Source organism: Protopterus annectens, chromosome 6.part0 (genome assembly GCF_019279795.1).
Source record: "Protopterus annectens isolate FY-2018-M chromosome 6.part0, PAN1.0, whole genome shotgun sequence".
Taxonomy (NCBI): domain Eukaryota; kingdom Metazoa; phylum Chordata; order Ceratodontiformes; family Protopteridae; genus Protopterus; species Protopterus annectens.
This window is the reverse complement of record NC_056737.1, coordinates 928,294,280-928,316,612: the sequence shown is the minus strand read 5'-3', so window position 1 is coordinate 928,316,612 and position 22,333 is coordinate 928,294,280. Positions and strand designations below refer to the sequence as shown.

Genomic DNA, 22,333 nt, shown 5'->3' with positions numbered 1-22,333 from the left:
CCTATACTTTACAAATGGAAACTATAATACAATAAATGACACTTATGAAAAGAGATTTGGGGTAATATTTTCAATTATTTAAGTCTGCTCAGGATACTGCCAGTCAGTTTTATGATAATAGTTTCTGAAGTAATACCATGAGACACACATATATAGGGAAATTCAACAAAAAAATGTTAACAAGATCACAAAATGAATAAGATTCCTAACGGACAAAGAGAGATACTAATCAGCTGCACAAGGCAATAGAGAGTTCTAAAAATGACCTATTTTCAAAGCCAGCGTTTGTTGCAAATGGAGCAAAAACGTAGCAATGCTAATGCATCCCCCAGGAAACATGTCAGCAGGAAGGCAGCATTGCTTCAGAAAGTATAAAAATAAACAAGGTCAAATATTTCCCAAGTAAAAGTGTGTGTGGGGGGGCTTTGTCAACTGTAGTGCACAATGTGAAGAAACATTTTCACAGGTGGTTTGTCTGTCTTACTTTATGGATAATCACAGCCTAAGTTTAATCTTCATTAAATATAGTTAGGTTTTAGAAGTTATGATTGGCAACAAAGAAATCTTGCCTGTCAGTATACAGGAAGACAGACCATTGGTCCTAGAAACAGAGATAGACCATTGGGCCTAGAGAGAGACATGTGGTCAACTGACTTGACAAGAAAAGTTAGTGGAGTTTGGAGACCTCACCAACAGAAACCAAAAGGAATACAAATTCAGGTGTAGAAAGAACCTTAAGGAGCAGACTGTAACTGCTGACGTTTAAAAATCTCTGTTCCTAAAAAATTTGTATTTACTATAAGAACTGATATTTGAGTTCAAAATGCCAAATGTTTATTGAACTATTAGCATTTTCTTCCTTAAAAGAACAAAATGAAATGCAACAATAGTGGAGATGAATGCCAAATTAAAAGAAGTGCTGCAGTGATGAAAACCCAGGCTGTTTGAATTCCCTGACACACTAGCCAAAACACGACATACTCTCTTAATCCATACTGTGTATGTATTTACCACTGTATGTTGAATTACAGAAATGTATGTTGAATTAAAGAAATGTAAAGGCATCATAACTGAAGTCATAAATGATAGCATTCCAAAATTCAACAAATCAAAAAAATGCAAAACATCTAAAATAAAACTAATGGCAAAAGAAAACCTGCAGTTTCACTTTGGGACCAGAACACCAAAATCCCATCACATATTCTGATCAAATTTGTCTTAACAGTGGTAGTATTATGGAAGTTGTTTTGACAGATAAGGTGCAGGATAAGATTTAGGGGCAGACTTAGGGGTCTTCCCCCTGCCCACCTTACTAATATCTGTTAAGCCTAACCCCTAACCCTGCTCCTAGTCCCAATCCTATCTCTGCATGTTACCTTTCAAAAACCCTTACTGTAACACTTCCACTCATCTAAACAGACTGGGCACATAACCCCCCCCACACACACACACACACACACACACACACACACACACACAAACACAATTAACTACACTAAAGCTGAGTCCTCACTTAACTTTACTGAAACCCACATACTCTTGCACATACTCTCCTCTTAAAATTTCAGTGAACAGAACAATCAATCACATTCCACAGTGTGTGTGTGTGTGTGTGTGTGTGTGTGTGTGTGTGTGTGTGTGTAGATATAAATATACAAAGAAAGCTTCTTGAAGGTCAGTAGGTCAGGTGAGCTTCACAATGAAACGTATGAACCTGCAAATCTCTAGCACTGCACCTTTAAATCCTTTTGTTATCTTAAACTACTACAAGAACATTATATAAAATATGTAGTATGACCTCATCTCCTAAACCATGAATGCACACAGTTAGCTGTCCATATAATGATAGATTTGTATGCAATTTGCATTCATTTACTGTTTCCATTATCATGCACCAATCATTTGCACTACTGTACATATCTATCAAGGATCCTTAATATGTAAGGATGTAAACATTACGAGTATGAAAATAACTCTTTCTAAATAAAGACACTGCAGGAGAAACCATTTTCACTGAGGTACAACAACTTTGAATGAATTATATTAAGTAAGGATGAGCAGGGATGAAGCCACCTGCAGAACAGGTGTGAGTGAGGAGACTCCCATATAAAAATCTGAATCTTGTTGCATGCACTTGTATTCTCATACTGGTCCAAACTTGGTGTAGGAATCACCACAGATCCTTTTCCTGTTCTGATTTTTTAATTGTGTTCCCAAAAGCTGGTATTTTGAGCCTGAGTTGTTATGTTCCAAGTGTGGTATTTTGCATTTGCCTGCAGTGAATCTTACCACTCACTTCTCTAACTGTCGGACTAGCCTTTCCAAGTACTTTCTAAGACACCACCTCTCAGCATCAACAACATCTGTTATGTTTGCTTCAACTGGTCTGGTTTTTCCAGATATGTCTGAGAGAAGTGGACTAATGAGCTAAACAGAACAAGACCCCCATACAGGGCTCTACTGGTGAAGCTCCTGGCCCATGACAAGATACCCACCACTTCTGCTCCTCTATACTCTTCTTAACTCAGCCTGCATCCAGTATCTTATTCTTCTGCCTCTTATGATATGTACTCTTGTAATTTATGGATCATCTCTCTTTGCAGGACTATGTCAAAGGCTTTACTAAACTCTACGTAGACCATGTCTAATTGGTATTACCTTACTTGGTTCCCCAGTGATCCAAAGATCAAACTGTATCAGGTTTGGCTGACAACTCTTTCTGGTCATGATCTTGTAAATTGCTGTCTGTATTCCTCCTAGGATTGTTTTCATGACCTCCCCAACTACTGATATCATCATGTCTGCTTTGTACTTTCCTAGATTCTTTGCATTCCATTCACATGCAGAAGAACCACCAGTACCATCCTTCATTATCGTGGTGCATCTGTGGCAGACTTTGAGTTACTGAAGTTTTCTTTAACTAGAATGCCCAACTCTCTGGCCAAGTTTCTAACTATTTTGAGGTAGCTCATCTGGCCCCATGCCTTGTCCTCCCTTAGGGCTTCGCGTTCTCTCTTCATCTCCCTCACTTTCTTGCAGTGCTGCCATCTGTCTAACACCTCCTCCTCTTTTGCTTTGTGAATAATAAGATCAGATGTTAATTTAATACTTCAGGCTTCTTTCTCCTCCTCACTTGCTGCTTGCTTCTCATGCTTATTTTACTTGTACTCCCTTTCTTTCTCTCTGAGATATACCCAAACTAGTTTTTCTTTCCTTTCTCATATGCTTGTCTGCTTACAGACCACCTCCACTCGTGACTGCCGTCTTTTTGATGGGTTCTCTCTTGTCTTATTCAACAACCTCACATTTTACTGTGTTGCTAAATTGAACTTCTCTTCTAGACTTCTTCTCTCTTTTGCAGTCATGCTTCTAAAGCCATGAGTGCTTCATAACTGACCCATATCTATATTCTTTCCATTCAGATTTCCTCCAGTTTCTTAGCTCATTCTGTTTTGCTTTTTTATTTCCTCCATATAACTTGGTCTCCCCTAATCCTGTACCACCATATTTGTCCTTAGCTTTGTGCTTTTCTCCTACTCCCTACACCACATAGAAATATAAGATACCTTCAACATAGCATCCATTTTCTGTGTTGCTTAGTACCACCTGTAGGTTTCTGGTCTCTGGTGTAGCCACATACCAGCTGACAGACTCATTATTGGTACTTTCAGATCTTTGACGACACTATGATTAATCTGATTTAGGTTCTCCACCATTATAACTGTCTTCTTCATATTCCATTATTTATTTATTGATTATTTTTTAATTAATTTGTTCCATCTTTTTCCATGGATGTATAAAAAGGCCACTATACTATGTCTGTCGACCAGCCATCTCCTCCCACTTCTTCACATTTAACTGCGACAACCTTCATTTTTGGTAGGCGGATTTGTTCTCCTTTTCACCACTGGGTGCTGCTCTTCTTATGCCATCACTTTGCGTCCAATATCTCTTCTTAAACAAAACTCTTGGCATTCAGCGATACACAGCAGGAGCTGTGTCTGTATAGGGAACAATGCTGGAATCATTTGAGGAGGGGTTGTTATAGTCACGTGTTATAGTTACAGACTGTGTACACATTATGAATAGCACAGAAATACTCAAGAGACACTAACATTTAGTAGCCTGAACAAGCTACGGTATACACAAGCAACTCTGGGAACACTGTCTGTAAATGACTTGCTCAAAGTCACACAGTATACAAATGGTAACAGTGGGAAACAATCCAGAACTACGGGGTCACTGTCATTAGTGCATCAAAGTTTTAAGCCTTTGTGCTAAACTGTTATGATAACAGGCAGCTATGTAGGAACAGATGCTGTGAGAGGTTAAAGACACATACATGCTAAGCGTTTATACTAGGGCAACAAAGTGAACATGTGCACCTTATACAGATATAGATACAGTTCACCTCAGGGGAAAATGGGACTGCAGAGTGCAGCAGAACTGTGCAACATATGCCTGTAGAGCAGTTACATTTACACTCAGACACTTGCGAGGAGTAGAATGTACAATGTTCCAGGGACAGCAGTACAGTGTGGAACACAACTGCCAGCTGTAGTAGACAAAAATAAGCTAATCAATTCATGTTTCTGAGCTGTTTTGTGCACATTAAATATCATTGAATGCTAATCTTCCTTTGCATCTTATTTGCACTTTGTCTTCTCTGACTGATGTCACACAACTGCAGAATCTTGTCAAAATAGATGCATTTATCGGCCAGCCCTGGTGTCAGTACAGCCCATCTGTATCACTGAAAGGGGTTACCATGACATTTAACTAATTTTCATATACGAAGCTCACAGACTGTGAACTTGGTGCACAGTAACATATCAGTTCTGCAACCCCAAAACTCTGTTGTCTCTGAAATGGAAGTCAGCCCTTTTCTTGCATTTCTTTGTTCACTGAACTTTTACAATGTGGATAATGAGTCTTACATTTACTGTAAATAAAACAGTATTATCTTTCTATTCTAGCATAATACATTGAGGAAAATGGCATTTCCCACATTGTGCATTCTAAGACCATTGACCAAGGGAGTTCACACAGCCTATCTAGATCTCGCCAAGGTGTTCAACACCATCACCCACTCTGGAATTTTAGAAAAATTCACTAAACTAGGTATAAATCCCTATGTCACTAGATGGGTTGCCAAATGGCTCACTGACAGAACCCACACCATGAAAGTAGCAGACTCCAAATCCAATTTCAGACCAGTGAGAAGTATAGTACCACAGGGTTCAGTCCTGGGTCCTCTCCTGTTTGGTATCTACTTCTCTGAAGTACAGGCTAACACAGAAGGTCTTTGGCTAACAAAGTTTGCAGATGACTGCAAACTAGGAGCCATAACTATTAATTTTGCTCATAAACTGACTGTTGTGACCTGTGCATTTCCAGATGAAAGAAAGCAAAATAAAGTGAGCTATATGCTAAGGTGCTTGCCTTACAAACACAAGGTGTAGGGTTTGAGTCTCACACAGGCAAATTGGCTAGGCTTAAAATGGCTCGCAAGGGCAGTTAGCTTAGTACTAAACTATGAACTATGAACTATGAACCTATAACTGAAACTTCTAACGATGTGGACATCCTACAAAAGGGCTTCACTGAGGCAGATGCCTGGTGTCAAAGCCATGGTCTCAAGCTCAATGCCAAAAAGTGCATTGTCATCTCCTTTGGTAAAAACTCTGTACCCATGAACTACCACATAGGCGGTAGTCTACTTAACACTGAAAGTGTGATAAGAGACCTTGGGACACAGGTGGACAGTAGTCTCTCCTTTGATAATCACATTGCCACAGTGGTCAGGAAATCCTTCTGCGTGGCACACCTCATCACAAAAGGTTTCTCATTCAGAAAAAAAGAGGTCATTGTTCCCCTCTAATCATCACTCATTAGACCCATTATAGAGTACAATGCCCCTTTTGGTATGTACCTCACAAGACATCTACAACAACTGGAAAGGCTGCAAAAATACCCCACAAAGAGGATTACTGGCCTCAAACAGATGCCTTACGCAAACCGTCTCAAAACACTCCAGCTTTACACCATCACATATCGCCTACTCAGAGGCGATCTCTGCCTAACATACAAAGCTATGTCAAACCCAGAGCTGTTGGACATGCTCCACTTAAAGAAATCCCAATCCTTCCAAGCTACACACTCTAGGGACCCAAACCGTGTCACCACAATAAACAGAACATGCTGGAGGGATAGATTCCTATCTCAGAGACTTCCCATACTCTGGAACAGACTACCTATCTATGTCAAACAGAGCTCCTCATTAGCACTCTTCAAGAAAAATCTTGATGATTGGATGGGTAATAGGAAATTCACCCCAGGGATCACTTCTGTGGTTCTGCTTGACAGGGGCACAGGAAAATATTTTTTTTGGGTGGCGAAAGCCAGGATACCTTTTTGGCTAGGCTTGTATAGGCCCTAGGGCCACTAGCCTAGTACCTACCTATGAACCTATGAACCTATTAATTTTGCTCATAAACTGACTGTTGTGACCTGTGCATTTCCAGATGAAAGAAAGCAAAATAAAGTGAGCTATATGCGTGCCTCATACCATCATGTGTTTGCATGCAGACATGTTTATTTCACACTAACCACTTTGCAGTCAAACTGCTTAGTGAAGGTATAGCAGTTGAGGAAGCTTACAGTAATGGAAATGAAATGTTGGAGAAGGGTGGTATGATGCTCAGTGTGGAGCAGATACAGAAATGAGGATATCAAAACAGAAGCCCAAGTAGAGCCAACTGCAGAGAAAGTCAAGGAGAACAGATTATGGTGGTTCAGACACACATACAGGAAAGAAGATGATGATTTGATGAAGATGAAGTGGAAAAGACAAAAAAGAAAGCAAGAGGAAATGAGGATGTCCAAACAAGAAATAGATGGACTGTGTCAAAGAAGACCTGTGACAGTCTGGCATGACTGCTGAGGAAGATAGAGGAGTGGCACTGAATCAAGAGAGATGTCAACAGTTGACATGACACCCCAATCCCATGTAGAAAAATGGGAAAGGGGTGGTTTATAATGATGATGATGGTGGGATTGTATTCAAATTATATACCAGTATGTCATACAAATCTACTTCCAATATTCTTACACACTCTACATGGTTATATTGCTTGTCTATTATTGCTCTCATAATGACTTACTTGTAGGAAAAGGGAACTCCTTGTTGCAATCCAAATGAAGCTGTGCCTCAAGAGACAGCGTATCAAATCTGTTCACAAAGAACTCCCAACTCAGTGCAGGGATGTCAGGCTTAAGAAAATGCAACAGCAGCAGTTTACACAGGATTGTAGGCCTGTCCTTTACAACGGTGTCGAACTGGAACTCAATGCAAACACATAGGCCCTTTGTGGGGAAAAAATAGAATGTCAGCAATTGATTATTAAATCAGAACTACCACCTTGCACTCTTGTGCTCTGAGTGACAAATATTATACCACATATATATTGTTTTTGTTCCTCTGCATCAGTGTGGTAATTCACTTTTCTAAGAGTTAAACTCTACCATAAATACTTAAATTACAAGCAGGATAATATACAATATAATCAAACTAAATAACAGAACATATATGCAGTGTTACTGCGAGCCAAGATCAGTTTTATATGGGATTATGTTGTCTGTATCATTTAAGAGTTATGAATTCCTAACAATCTGACATTGTGAACCTTAGGAGATAAACCAGTAGGACTTCAGCTACATCTGATCTAGGTCAGCTCATATAATAATGAAAAAATGTCCCTTCATGTGGCTGTTGCTAAAAAATAACTTGATGATTTTTTAAATACTGTAAGAGTTGAAGCAGATTCAGCCAAGTATAACAAGGTTGGTGGAATTAAAAGTACCAGAAGTTGTACAGTATAAAGCTGCCTGTCTGTAAGACTGATTGATGACCAGAATGAGTTCAACAGTAAAGCAAATCAACTATTTAGAAATTAATTCAGTTATCATGCATATCAATCTAGGCAAGTTCTTCTCCTTTCTGGCTAGGTGTAAGGAAGAGTCAGAGTTTTGTTTACTATCAGTGTTGGCTTTGGACCGTATCTTCTTCAAAGTTTTGTAGGGAAGGAGTACTGACATGGGAAACGTGCAATGCCGGATGTCAAAGGTTAAGACTCAGGGCTCTGAATGAATGGCTGATGTGTCATTCAAAATCATATATGGAAACAAAGTATGACTTGTAGTTTAACTCATTAATACCTATGTCAGGTGAAACGTTGTACCTCTTACAGCTTACACAGCTACTTGCATTCCAAGGCATTTTCTGAAAAAATCAACTTAAAAGGCATAAGAGAAATTAAGGCTTTTCTACTGTGGGACATCCTAGTGTTATTTTATTAATAACTACTTGCCCTTTCTAATCCTGCATATTATAAATTGCTAAATCACTTAGAGAAGACAGACCCCAAAAAAGGTCTGGACACCATAAGGAGCTAAGGGTATGGACTGGAAGTATACAAAAAGCAGCTATAGGCTTGAATGAGTTAAGTGCAGCATCTACTGTAAATGGCTTTCAGGCAAACAGTCAGAAATGCTGTCAGGAGAAGAAAGTGTCACACACATAACGTTGAACCTTTACAGTTCATAATTTCAAAGGTGTGTACTAGGCTAATGGCCCTGGAGCCTTTACAAGCCTAGTCCATAGGATTACCCTGGCATCGTGCCACCCGACTTTAGTTCCCAGTGCCTCTGTCGAGTAGAGCTACTGGAGTGGTCCCCAGGGTGAATTTTCTATTTCCCATCATAAAGATTTCTCTTGAAGAGGGCCAGTGAGGTGCTCTGCTTGACATATATGGGAAGTCTATTCCACAGCATGGGCAGTCTCTGGGTTATGAACCTGTCCCTCCAGCTTGTTCTGTTGATTGTGGTAATGAGGTCGAGGTCTCTGGAGCATGTGGTGCGGATGGATTGGGATTTCTTTAGATGTAGCATTTCTAACAGAGCTGGGTCAGACATGGCTTTGTAAGTCAAGTAGAGATCGCCTCTAAGTAGGCGATATGATTCAGAGAATAGTTGGAGTTTTTTGATTCTGTCAATATAGGGCAAGTGTTTAAGGTCTAGGATCTTCTTTGTGAGGTACTTCTGCAGCCTCTCCAGTTGTTGCAGGTGTCTAGTGAGGTACATGCCAAATGGGGCATTGTACTCGATGATTGGCCTAATGAGGGAAGAGTAGAGGGAGACAATGACTTCTTTCTTCCTGGATGCAAAACCCTTAGTAATGAGATGTGCCACATAGAAGGACTTTCTGACCACACTGGTAATGTGGTGATCAAAAGAGAGGTTGCTGTCAACCTTTGTTCCCAGATCTCTTATAACGTCTTTGGTGGTCAGTGGACTAGCACTGATGTGGTAAGTCATGGGAACTGGGTTTTTCCCAAAGGGGATGACGATACATTTTTTGGCATTGAGCTTAACGCCATGGGTCTGACACCAGTCGTTGGTCTCAGTGAGGCCTTTGTGTAGGATATCAACATCACTTGGGGAGTTAATAATACCTCCCAACTTGCAATCATCTGTGAACTTTGTCAGCCAGAGTCCCTTCGTGTTGGCCTGGACTTCAGAGCAGTAGATACCAAACAAGAGAGGACCCAGGACCAAACTCTGTGCGACTCCACTCATAACTGGTTGGCAGTCTGCCTTGGAGTCAGCTCCTTTCACACTGTGGGTTCTATCTGTCAGCTAGTTTGCAACCCACCTAGTGATATATGGGTTGATGCCTAACTTAGTGAGTTTTTCTATGATTCCTGAGTGGGGAATGGTATCAAAGGCCTTGGCCAGATCAAGGTAGGCTGTATGAACCATCATCCACAGCTCTGGTGACTGACTCAAAGAAGTCGATCAGGTTCAGCAGGCATGATCTACCCTTCAAAAAACCAAACTGTATGGGATCCAGAGTTTGGAGATTCTGTATATCCTTGTTTATTAGGTCCATGATGATGCGTTCCATAGCTTTGCATATCAGACTCATCAGGGTAATGAGGCAATAGTTCCCAGGGTCTGTAATCACTCCTCCTTTGTGGAGAGGGAAGAAAGTAGCAGTGCACCATTCGGTAGGGACAAAGCCTGAGGTGAGGCTGTGGTTGAACAGGGCACACAGGTGCGGTACCAGTTCACTCTGTAATTCATGTAGAACACAGCCAGGGATATTGTCAGGTTCTATAGAAGCTGTATTCTTGTCCTTGGACAGTGTTGTTTTAACCTGTGCAGCAGTAATACTGGGTGCCTGGCAATTTACTGGCATTGTGATTGGTCCTTTGGGGGGGGGATATTTCCGAGGGGATTAGTTTGTGGTTAGATCTAACCAGGGAGGAGTAAACTATTGGTGTAGAGCAACGGTCGCCCATGTTAAGTAATGACCAGGCCAGGGATATTGCTACCTCTAGTGGGGTAAGTACAAGCTGGTCCAGGGCATTGGAATTAATAAATTCCAGGAAACGTTGGGCAAGTGTATTGGTACATGAGTAGTTTTCCCAGTTAATGGAGGGGTAGTTGAAGTCACCCAGTATGAGAGTGTTAGATCGGACCCTAATATTCTCCAGGGTGCTTAGGAATATGGAGTGTGAGTCTTGGGACATGGTTGGGGACCTATAGCAGTCTACGACCTGAATCACTGTCTTACCCAATGTTAGCTGTACCTGAAGTGCATCCGATGTGTTATGTTGGGCTACCAGTCTAGAGGTGTGTGCATCCTTTATAAATATGGAAACACCATCACCTTTGGAGCTTCGGTTCAAGTTCTGGGGCCGAAATGTGTGGAATGAGTTATAGCTTGGTAGTGCAGGGGTACTTTTTGCTGCTTTAAACCAGGTCTCTGTTACAGCACAAATGTCAGTGTTCTCCATTTTAAGGAGTGCTTCGAGCGAGTGCATTTTGAGATTTAGACTTCTAGCGTTGAGCAGCATGACCCTCAAATTGCATTTGTTTGTAGCTGTTACGCTGGTAATTTGGTCTTTGGAACACCACCTAAAAAAGGCACTATACAGGTGACAAGAGCCTTGGCCAGTAACCAGAAGCCCAGGGTTGATAGATACAGGCCATCTCTGGCAAAGCATTGAGGTCTGTCAGTCATGTTATCCCAGGCAGACAGATAGTGGATCCCCTTAGAAAAACACCAGAAACTTAGCCAATAGTTGAAATCAATCATTTTCTGCTTGGTGGTGGTGCTGCGGTAGCGTTGTTGCCTCGCAGTAAGACGCTGTCCTGTTCGATTCTCAGGTAGAGCGTCTTCTGCGTGGAGATGTGTGAATGGGCATACCTTCATTGAAGGTTGTGCATCAGGGCTGGTAACTCGGCACGTAAAACTCAACTACCAATCATTAGCAGACTGGAGTTCCGCTGTGGCGGTCCCTAACCGGGAAAAGCTGAAAAGACACAACAACAACAACAACAACTGTGGTATCATTCTGGGTGATGGTAGGATGCTGCTCAGGGCTAGGGTCATACCTGACTATGCTAAATAATCTGAGAGCTCCTCCATGTCGCTTTTCATGTAGTGCAGGGAGGTACATCTCAGCTTGTTTTGTTAATTTTACTTGTTTGCTGCACTTGAAAAACATTAGCATAGACTAGGTTCAGGTTGCGGCTGAATCTACTACTGTTTGTGATCTTTAGAGTATTGTAAAACAGTTAGTCTTTTGTCTGGAAAGGCCTACCTGTACCCTCGTGGCAGGAAGGTACAGCTTAGACTGATCTAGCTAGAGTTGCTGTTGCAGGGCCCTGTTTAGAGCATTTTGATTGGATAATTTGAACTTTGGCTGTTTCCTGTTTTTCTGCTTTAAAAAGCCTGTGTTTGAACTGGTTTTTACTTGTTTGTACCTGTTTGCCCATCGCACTTATTGCACACTACTACACATAGGGATTGCTGGTTACAGACGCTTGCTCTTTAGCCTTGCAAATATTACCTAAACCAGAGCTATTCATGCCTAATACTACTAATACCTTCTCCTGCTGTATTCCCTCTTCAACTGTTATAGCCAGAACAAGATTATTCCTAGGAGCATGAACTGTCAGTTTCCCTCCTTTTTTCATAACAGCCTGGTTGACATGGGTCTACTGAGGTAGTGAAGCAACTGCCTCATGTGCAATGACAACCCGCTGCTTCTAAATCATTCCTGTACCATTTGTGAGAGTTGCACCTACATTATGAATCTGGAATCACAGCTCTCTCACTCAACAGACAGCAATACAGAAGGGATTGTCAGCCCACCTACCACAACTCCTACTCATGACACACAACATATACATAGACCAACATATGTGGAGGTACTCACAAAAAATCTAACTAAACACCAGAGACCTCCAAAACATATACATACTAAACCAACCATAACACCCAAAACACACAATATACATAATGACACAAGCACAAGTGTCTCACCATCAAAGCCCATAATGCAAAGTGCATCCACTCCAAATATCTTAGTCATAGGAGACTCTACAGTGAGACAGACAGATGTCCCCCTCACCAGGCTGAACAAGAAGAAAGTCATGGTCAGTTGTCTTTCTGGTGTCAGGATTCATCAGATCACACAGGCACTCAAGTTTCTCAACAAGTACCATTATGATTCGATCATAGTACATGTTGGTGTGAACAACATGAGATGTATCTCCTGGACTACATGAGAGGGACATGACTGAGCTCTCTGAACATGTGTCACAGGCAGGTATGCTCCTAGTCTTGAGCAGCATATTACCCTCACCTAGGATGACACCACAATATAAACAGAAAATCATTGACTTCAATAATTGGCTTAGTCTCTGGTGTCATTCTAAGGAGATCCAGTTTCTGTCAGCCTGGGACAACATGATCAATAGACCTCACTGCTTTGCCAGAGATGGTCTGCACCTGGCACCTCTGGGATTTTGGCAGCTGCCATGGTACCTTTTTTAGGCAATGTCACAAGGACAAAATTCCCCACCTAAAATTTCATCAAAAAACAGGTTATGCTGCTAAAGGCTAGGAATCTTAGCATGAAACTACACTTACTGGAAGCAGTCCTCACTTTGGAAGATGCTTACATCTGTGCAGTCATGGAGATCTGGTTCAAGGTTGTGTAGAGCACCCCAGCCATACTGGATTACACCTCCTAACACGTGTTTAGATCATGAACAGGTGTGAAAACTAAAGGAAGTGGCGATCAATACTCATTAAAGATAAATACACCTCCAGATTGGTTAAACATTATGATTCCATGGAGACACTTCAGGTGCCACTAACTGTTGGTAGGACACCTATTCAAGTCATTGCCAGCTAGAGGATCCACTCCATGAATCAGGACTCCCACTTGCCTACTTGGATCTACTGGAATCTATCGAGATACATCCAAACACCATAGCTCTGGGTGATTTGAATTACCCATCCATTGGCTGGGTAAATTACTCATGCATAAACTCACTTGCTCAAAGGTTCCTTGAGTTCATTAACTCCAATGCTCTTGACTAGCTGGTGGACACCCCAACTTGGGGTGCCAACATCCTGGATCTGCTGCTTACCAATATGGAGGACCACTGTAGCACCCCCACTGTGAGGTTTACCAGCAGCAACTAAACTAAAAAACTTCTCCAAAGCAGATTATATCCTTCTAAGGGATGATATAAATAGCTTCACTAAACCTCTCTTTTTACAAACATCTGTATAACTGCATTGATGTAGCCGTATCTGACAGGGCCAAAACAAGCTCTTCAAGGAAGAGCAAACCTGCCTGGTGGACAACTGCCATAAACAAGCTTTACAACAAGAGAAAGAAATTGTTGTCCAAAAGTAAGAAGGAGCATGCCTTAAACTGGAAACACTACCTTCTCAGCTTAAATAAGAAAATAAGAGTTCTTGTGAAGTCCTCCAAAGCAAACTATGAATCCAAGTTAACATCCTCAACTAAGGACAGCCATAAGGTGTTCTTTAGTTATATCCATAGCCTAAAAGGTAAGACCCAGATTTACGCCAAACTGGTAGTTAATGATACCACATATACTGAACCTGTGAACATAGCAAAGCTGTTAGCTGACAGGTTCTGTGAAAACTTCATTCCCCTGTTCCCATCACAAATATCCCATGACATTCCTTCCACCTGTCCCCCACCTTGTCTCTTTAGAGAGCAGGTCATATACGCCCTAAGGCCAAAAACACAGCATCTATGGGACCTAATAACATCTCAGGCTGTGTCATACATGGGCTCCAACAAGAACTAGCAACACCATTAGCTACTTTTCAGTCATAGTCTAAGCACTGGCTTTGTCCCAGCTGAATGGAAAATGGCCACTGATATCCCCTTGCACAAAGGTGGTGCTTCCACTGACCCTGGGAACTACAGACCTATTTGCCTGACTAGCCTTATCGGTAAGGCCATGGAACGAATCATCATGGACCTTATCATCAAAGATATAAGTAATCTCCAAACACTTGACCATACTCAGTTTGGATTCGTCAAAAGGAGATCATGCCTGTAAAACCTGGTGCACTTCTTTGAGACAGTCAGCAGAGCCCTGGATGAGGGGAAACTGTGCATACAGCCTACACAGACTTAGCCAAGGCTTTTGATATTATTCCGCAATCAGGCATTATTGACAGACTCACCCAACTAGGTATCAACACTTATTATCATTAGGTGGGTTGCTAACTGGCTCACCAATAGAACCCATACAGTCAAAATAGTGGTGTTCCACAGGGATCAGTCCTGGGACCTCTACTATTCAGAATCTATTTCTCCAAAGTACAAGCAAAAACTAAAGGTCTGTGAATGACAAAGTGTGCTGATGACTGCAAACTGGGAGCAGTCATAGTATCCCCAAACAATGTCAACATCCTACAAGAGGGTCTTATGCAAACAAATGACTAGTGCCAAAGTCACAGTCTTTAACTCAGTGCAAAAAAACTGCCATCTGTTTTGGTAAGAGCGATGTTCCTGTGAACTACAACATCAACAGAAACACCCTAAGCACGCACTCAGTGGTGACAGACCTGGGCACATAGGCTGACAGTAACCTTACCATTGATCACCATGTCTCCACGGTAGTAAGAAGGGAATTCTATATAGCTAATCTCATAGGTAACGGTATTGCCTTCAGAAATAAAAAGCAGTTATAACCTTCCTGTATACTTCCCTCATTGGGCCAATAATTGAGCACAACGTCCCTTTTGGTATGTACTTTTCCAAGCACCTGCAGCAATTGGAGAGACCACAAAGGTTCCTCAGGAGGAGAATTCAAGGTCTTCAGCATTTCTCCTATGAGGATCATCTGAAATCACTGCCACTTTACTCTGTTTCATACAGACTACTCAGAGGCAATCTCTGCATTGCTTATAAGACAATCCTTGACTCTGCTTTATTAGAAATGTTGCATATCCGTATGTCCAGTGGCTCATAGGTTACTTGTTCAAAATAACTTAACCTGGTATGTGACATTAATAGAACCTGCTGGAGGGACAGATTTGTCTCTCAGAGGTTACCACACCAATGGAACAGACTCCCAATTCATGTAAGGCAGAGTACCTCTTTGGCCCTCTTCATGCGCAATCTGGACAATTGGATATGTAACCTTAAATTCATCCTGCGGTGTGTGTGTGTGTGTGTGTGTGTGTGTGTGTGTGTGTGTGTGTGTGTGTGTGTGTGTGTGTGTGTGTGTGTGTGTGTGTCTGTAATAATTGTTTACTGGGTAGTGCACTGATCAGCACTAACCAAGTTCAGGATGAGCCTGAATGAAATTCAAAACATTTCATAGGCAAAAAAGAAAGATAAGAAAGCAATAACACAAATAGTTCAGATTAGACTGTATACGTACATTCTAGTAAACAGAGTGTAATGGTACAGTATTTACATTAGTTTGTAAACTGGGTAAACCTTCAGTAATTCTTTGAGAGCAGCAGAGAGGTGAAAAGGGCAGAGGGACAATATGTTATGTTATTTATTTAGTTTTTGTTGCCCAGGTTAGTCCCACTTGGATAGTGATCTGCCTGCTGTGATGTGGCATAGATGTTTTGTGCTGAACGTGAGCACCTGTGTGAATGCACATCTGTGAGACCAGCTGCCATAATATGACATTGAGGCTTATAGGTTCATGGGTTCATAGGATGATACTAGGCTATTGGCCCGGATGCTCTTATAAGCCTAGCCAAGAATTTTGCCCATATCCCCTAAAAGTCAGCACCTGTTTCCCCTGTCCAGCAAGGACACAGGTGGGATCCCAGGGGTATATTTTCTGTTTCCCATCCAGTCATCCAGGATCCTCCCAAAGAGGGCTAGAGGTACTCTGCTTGACATGGAGAGGGAGTATATTCCACAGATGGGGGAGTCTTTGGGACACAAATCTATCCTGCCAACAAGTTCTATTAATGTCACAGACCAGGGTAAGATCTTGTGTGCAGGTTGCATGAGTGGAGTTTGTCTTACGGATATGCAGCAACTCCATCAAGGCTGGGTCTGAAATGGCCTTGTATGCCAGACACAGGTCACCTCTGAGCAGTCTGTATGAGACTGAGTAGAGGGGCAGGCTTTTAGCCTACCTGTATAGTGCAGGTGTTTGAGACCCTGGATTGTCCTGGTTAGGAACCTGTGTGGTGTTTCCAACTGCTGCATGTGCTTGGAAAGGTACATGCCGAAGGGGGCATTGTACTCGATAATAGGTCTGATAAGGGAGGAGCACAGGGATGTTATGACCTCCTTGTTTCTGGAGGAAATACCCTTATTTATGAGGTGGGCCATGTTGAAAGCCTTCTGTACAATGGAGGCAATGTGGTGGTCAAAAGTCAGGTTGCCATCAACCTAGGTGCCCAAGTCCGTCACCATTGATTGCATGCTTAGTACATTGCTATTAATGTGATAATTAGTGGGGATGACATTTTCCCCAAAGGGGATAATGATGCATTTTTGGCAATCAGTTTGAGGCCATGCTTCTGACACCAGTCTTTAGTTTGGGTAAGGCCCTCTTGGAGGATGTTCACATCCCTAGGGGAATTTAAGACAGCACCCAGCTTGCAGTCATCTGCAAACTTGGTCAGCCACAGACCACTGGTTTTTGGCTTGCACCTCAGATGAATATATCCCAAGCAGTAGAGGCCCCAAGACCAATCCTTGGGGTACACCGCTCATTACTGGTCTACTTGAGGTGACTTCCCCTACTTTGAGTGGGTTCTATCAGTAAGCCAGTTAGCTACCCATCTGGTAACATACAGGTTGATGCCTAGCTGGGAGAGTTTATCTATTATGCCTGAGTGGGAAATAGTGTCAAAGGCTTTGGCTAGGTCATGGTAGGAGGTATGCACTGTCTTCCCCTCTTCCGTGGCTTTCGTGACTGCTTCAAATAAGTCAACCAAGTTTAACAGGCATGATCGCCCTTTGATAAAACCAAACTGTGTGGGGTCAAGCATTTGGGGTTGCCAATGTTTTTGTTAATAAGTTCCATGATAATGTGTTCCATGGCCTTGCAGATCAGGCTAGTTAGGCAGATGGGCCTATAATTGCCTGGATCAGTGGATACTCCACCTTTATGTAGTGGGATGACAGTGGCTGTCCTCCACTCAGCTGGGATGAAGCCAGTGCTCAGGCTTGTCACAGACTGCTTTGTCAGTGAAGTCTAACAGCTATTCTGCCCTTGTACTGTAAGCAAAAAGCAATCGGTGTGATAGGGCAAAAGAGATAATATATTGCAGTGTCAGGTCACGGTCTGTATCATTTTCTTTGAGTGGGAGGGTGCAGTGTGACTATAACATTGCAGTCCAGTGCTCTGGACCTACATCTTTTGTGGGGGGGAGGGGGGTGCAGTAGGACTTGGGTGTAAGGAACTTGTCCATTTCTGCAGCTGTGGTAATGGTTTCTGTGGTAAGGTTGCCAATAAATTTATTTGTATACGCAACCTCACAAACAAGCAGCCAAAGCAGTGATCCAAGCTGCCTCCCTCAACCCAGGAATGGTGATCTGGCCTGTATTTGTATAAGTAGTGAGGTAATTAAATGTACTAGAGTAATTCTCCAGTCGACCCAGTATCATATTTATGTATATTCATGGGGAACTACAGCTACATCACTATAAACTGGGAATCCTACAGAATCCCAAACTCACAGGCCCAAACATTCCAGCTAGTCCATATGCCCACTAGGGTGCAAAGATTCTCGACATAGCCCTCATGAACATGCAACCTCCCTCCCAATACACACACACACACACACACACACACACACACACACACACACACACACACACACACATAGTGTAACATCCTCGCAGATCAGGTCAGAACATGAAGCTGTCTCCTTTGAAGTAAAACTTGGGACACTAGCCAGATCTTGAATTTTCAGGAATTAGTCCAAGGCAAACTATCTACTATTAAGTGACACTCTGGTAAAATGTAATGAAGTTAAAGTAGCCTCCTAACCTAAGGACAATCACAAGACTATTTAGCTATGTTGACAACCTCAAAGGCAATAAACAACAATATGCTAAACTAATTGCAAATTAAGTACCTATACTGAGCCACAGGATATAGCAAATCTACTGTCTGATAAAATCCATTCCAACTTCATCCTGTTTTCGCCTTTTTCTCTCCTTGACACCTCTCAAGAAGTAACCCCATCTATAACTATCACTAGGTAAACAGGTACTTGATCTCTAAAAGCCACTGCATCAATGGGTCCTAATACTATCACAAGATTCCACCTAGACAGCAGGAAACATGACAAGAAGGGTGCTCTAGTCTCCAAACAGACTTTATGCCAAATGAATGTAGAACTGCATCTGTTATCCCTCTGCACAAGGGCAGGCCATCTACTGACCAGGGTAATTACTGACTTATAATTCTGACTAGTCTTGTATGTAAAGCCATAGAAAACAATTATCATGGATATGATAAATAATGACATTGAAAACCATGAGACACTGGACCTAACCCAGTCTGATTTAGTGAAGGGCAGATCATGGTTGCTTAACCTGATGGGCTTTAAGAAGCAATGGACAAGGCCAAAATGGTGTATATAACCTACTTTGACCTGCCAAGATATTGTATATCATACCCCACTCCAGCACTGTAGACAAGCTCACAAAATTATGTTTAAACTCCTACGTCACCCACTAGACAATCAACTGGTTTACTGATAAGTTCCAAGAAGTGCTGGGCAGCTCCTTTTTGGTGTTGTCTTCTCTGAAGTAAAGTCTAAGGCCACTGGCTTCTGGATGAGTAAGTTCACAGGCAATTACAAACTAGACACGTTCACAGAATCCCCCAAAGATAGAGATACTCTGAGAAGGCCTGATACAAACTAATAATTGGTGCCAGAATCACAGCCTAAAATTCAATGCCAAGAAATGTATAAGAGCAACGTTGGGTAAGACAGCTATTCCAGGAGTGGGCTTTTGTGAATTCAGTATTAACACTGTTACCTAGTGCAGGTAGGGTCTGTCACCATGCAGGAGGCACTCAAGGTAGATAAGTAATGCATTCTGTCCAAACTAGGCAGTATTTGCCTAGTCAGTGCATGTTATTTCATTTGTTGTCTGATACAGGGATATGAATATGGATGTCTGTATAATAAACAAATGTACTTTTATTGTAATAAGTGACATGGAAGATTTAGGAAACACCAATAGTGGTATTTTGGAATTAAAAAGGGAAGGAAATAAATATATTTACATAAACACAATAAATAGTAATATGTGGGATGGATTTATAAAGACAAATGAAAAACTGAAGTGACTATAAACAAAACAGTGAAGGGGGCTCCATACTGAGTTACAATGTGTGAAAAATAAATTGGAGAAGATGCGTAAACAATGATGTACTGGTTTAAAAAAATTACTGCAGTCATTCCTCCAGTTGCAAGAGAAAAATTACAGAGAGCAAATACAGACAACAGTACAATAAGAGGTAAATGGCCCAAGACCTTACATCTCAAATGTCCTTGATTTTGCAGAATGCTCATGATTTTTTTAATCTGTTGACCTGTCCCTCATAACTTCTCAGGTAATCAGTGGTGATAATAATTTGATAGTTTACAATTGCATTACTATTGTTCAGAAAATGCACGTTGCTGCAAAAAGTCTTATTTTAAATGCATCACAGTGCTATATAAAAACAAATTGTTTTATTTTTTATGGCCTTTGTGACACAATTATTTAAAAATTTTGCTTTCTCAGGAATCCTGAAAAAAATGGAGTTGGAAGGTTTGCCAAATAATCTGTTACCAGTTAGTAGGTTGTTGTTGTTGTTGCTGTGTCTTTTGGCTTTTTCCAGTTAGGGGTCGCCACAGCGGAACTCCGGTCCGCTAATGATTGGCAGTATATTTTTATGTGCTGAGTTGCCGGTCCTGACGCACAACCTTCAACAAAGGTACGCCCATTCACGCATGTCTCCACACAGAAGACGCTCTAGCTGAGAATCGAACAGGACAAGGGGTAATAAGGATTAAAATTTGAGGACAGAAAGGGGCTATGGTGCACAAAAATATATCCCACTGTAAGTAGGTGGAAAGTACAAGGCAGCAGTACATGACCTTTGTCTCCTTCTGTGAACTATCAATCACAGCAGCAAACAGCTCAAATTACCTTTGCCCAGGGGCGGCTCGTGGCATAGGGCTGCCGGACTGCAGCCCCCTCAAAAAGAAAAAAAGAAAGAAAAAGAAATGAAAAATAAAAAAAAATATTTTTTAAAATTGGATTACAAGATGCATAGACCGAGTCCCGCGATCGGTCTATGCGCATGCTCAAGTAGCCCGCCCCCATAGGGGACACAAGGAGCTCTGTGCACTTTTACAGTGCACAGACCCGACAGGATTATGGGACGCGTCCGGACTGCAAGAGGAGCAGCAGGGACTCGGGACAGTGCCTTAGGGATCTCGGGCGCCGGGAAGGAGCATGTGGATCTCATGGTCTTCAGTATTGCGGGAAGGATGTATGTACAGACGTTAACTCTGGATGTATTCAGGTAAGGTGCCTTTCAATTTACAATGTTTATTTTTCTTTTATTTGTGTGTATGGTGCTTGTGCTTTACTGGAGTTTAGTTTGTGTATGGTGCTTGTGCTTTTACTGGAGTTTAGTTTGTGTATGGTGCTTGTGCTTTACTGGAGTTTAGTTTGTGTATGGTGCTTGTGCTTTACTGGAGTTTAGTTTGTGTATGGTGCTTGTGCTTTACTGGAGTTTAGTTTGTGTATGGTGCTTGTGCTTTACTGGAGTTTAGTTTGTGTATGGTGCTTGTGCTTTACTGGAGTTTAGTTTGTGTATGGTGCTTGTGCTTTACTGGAGTTTAGTTTGTGTATGGTGCTTGTGCTTTACTGGAGTTTAGTTTGTGTATGGTGCTTGTGCTTTACTGGAGTTTAGTTTGTGTATGGTGCTTGTGCTTTACTGGAGTTTAGTTTGTGTATGGTGCTTGTGCTTTACTGGAGTGTGTGTGTGTGTGTGTGTGTGTGTGTGAAAATGCAGGTGCTTATGGTGGTGTGGTAGGGAATGCCTCAGGCTTGAACCCTGTACCCTGTATGCAGGTGTTAAAGACTTGAGTTCCCTACCCACCACCATTTGTAAAAAATTTCAGATTTTACCTCATATTTGATCTGATCTGTTCCTCATAATATCTGTGGTTTGTAAATGTTGCAATGCTTGATATTTGATGGTGTAGTAGTAGCATTGTTGCCTCACAGCTGCAGGTTCTTGGGTTTGATTCTTGGCTGGGGTTCCTTCTTTGTGGGGTCTGTATCTTCTCCCTGTGTTTGTGTGGGTTTGCTTTTGTGCCCTCCCATGTTACAAAGACATGTCTGCATTATTTCTTCCTGGGCCTCCGCTGAAAATTTGTTTATTTGTTCCAAGTCAGACTGTCCTGATTAAAAAATGTTAAATAAAATTGATAGGCATTTGAATTTCAGACTTAAGGGTTTCTGAATGTTTAATTCCTTGCAGATTTGATGGTGCAGTGGTAGTATTGTTGCCTCACAGCTATAGGTTTTCTGGTTTGATTCTTGGTTGGGGTGGCTTCTGTGTGGAGTCTGCATCTCCTGCCTGTGTTTGTGTGGATTTGCTCTGGTGCCCTGCCATTTTACAAAGATGTGTCTGCAGTTTTAATCCCTGCGTCTCTGCTGAAAATTGTTTTTGTTCTGTCCGCAGTAAATTTGACAGGCATTTGAATTTCAGACTTCAGGTTTCTGAATGTTTAATTCCTTGCAGATTTGATGGTGCAGTGGTAGTATTGTTGCCTCACAGCTATAGGTTTTCTGGTTTGATTCTTGGTTGGGGTGGCTTCTGTGTGGAGTCTGCATCTCCTGCCTGTGTTTGTGTGGATTTGCTCTGGTGCCCTGCCATTTTACAAAGATGTGTCTGCAGTTTTAATCCCTGCGCCTCTGCT

General features: G+C 41.8%; 1 protein-coding gene across 1 annotated transcript in view; it reads right to left on the bottom strand.

Moving 5' to 3' along the window:
- The window catches only part of UNC79 (unc-79 homolog, NALCN channel complex subunit), a 1,772,232-nt gene that overhangs the window by 1,079,984 nt on the left and 669,915 nt on the right, over positions 1–22,333 (bottom strand). The window contains exon 24 of the mRNA XM_044074575.1: positions 7,164–7,365. Within this exon, the coding sequence (XP_043930510.1) occupies positions 7,164–7,365 (202 nt within the window). The remainder of the gene's footprint in view (positions 1–7,163; positions 7,366–22,333) is intronic.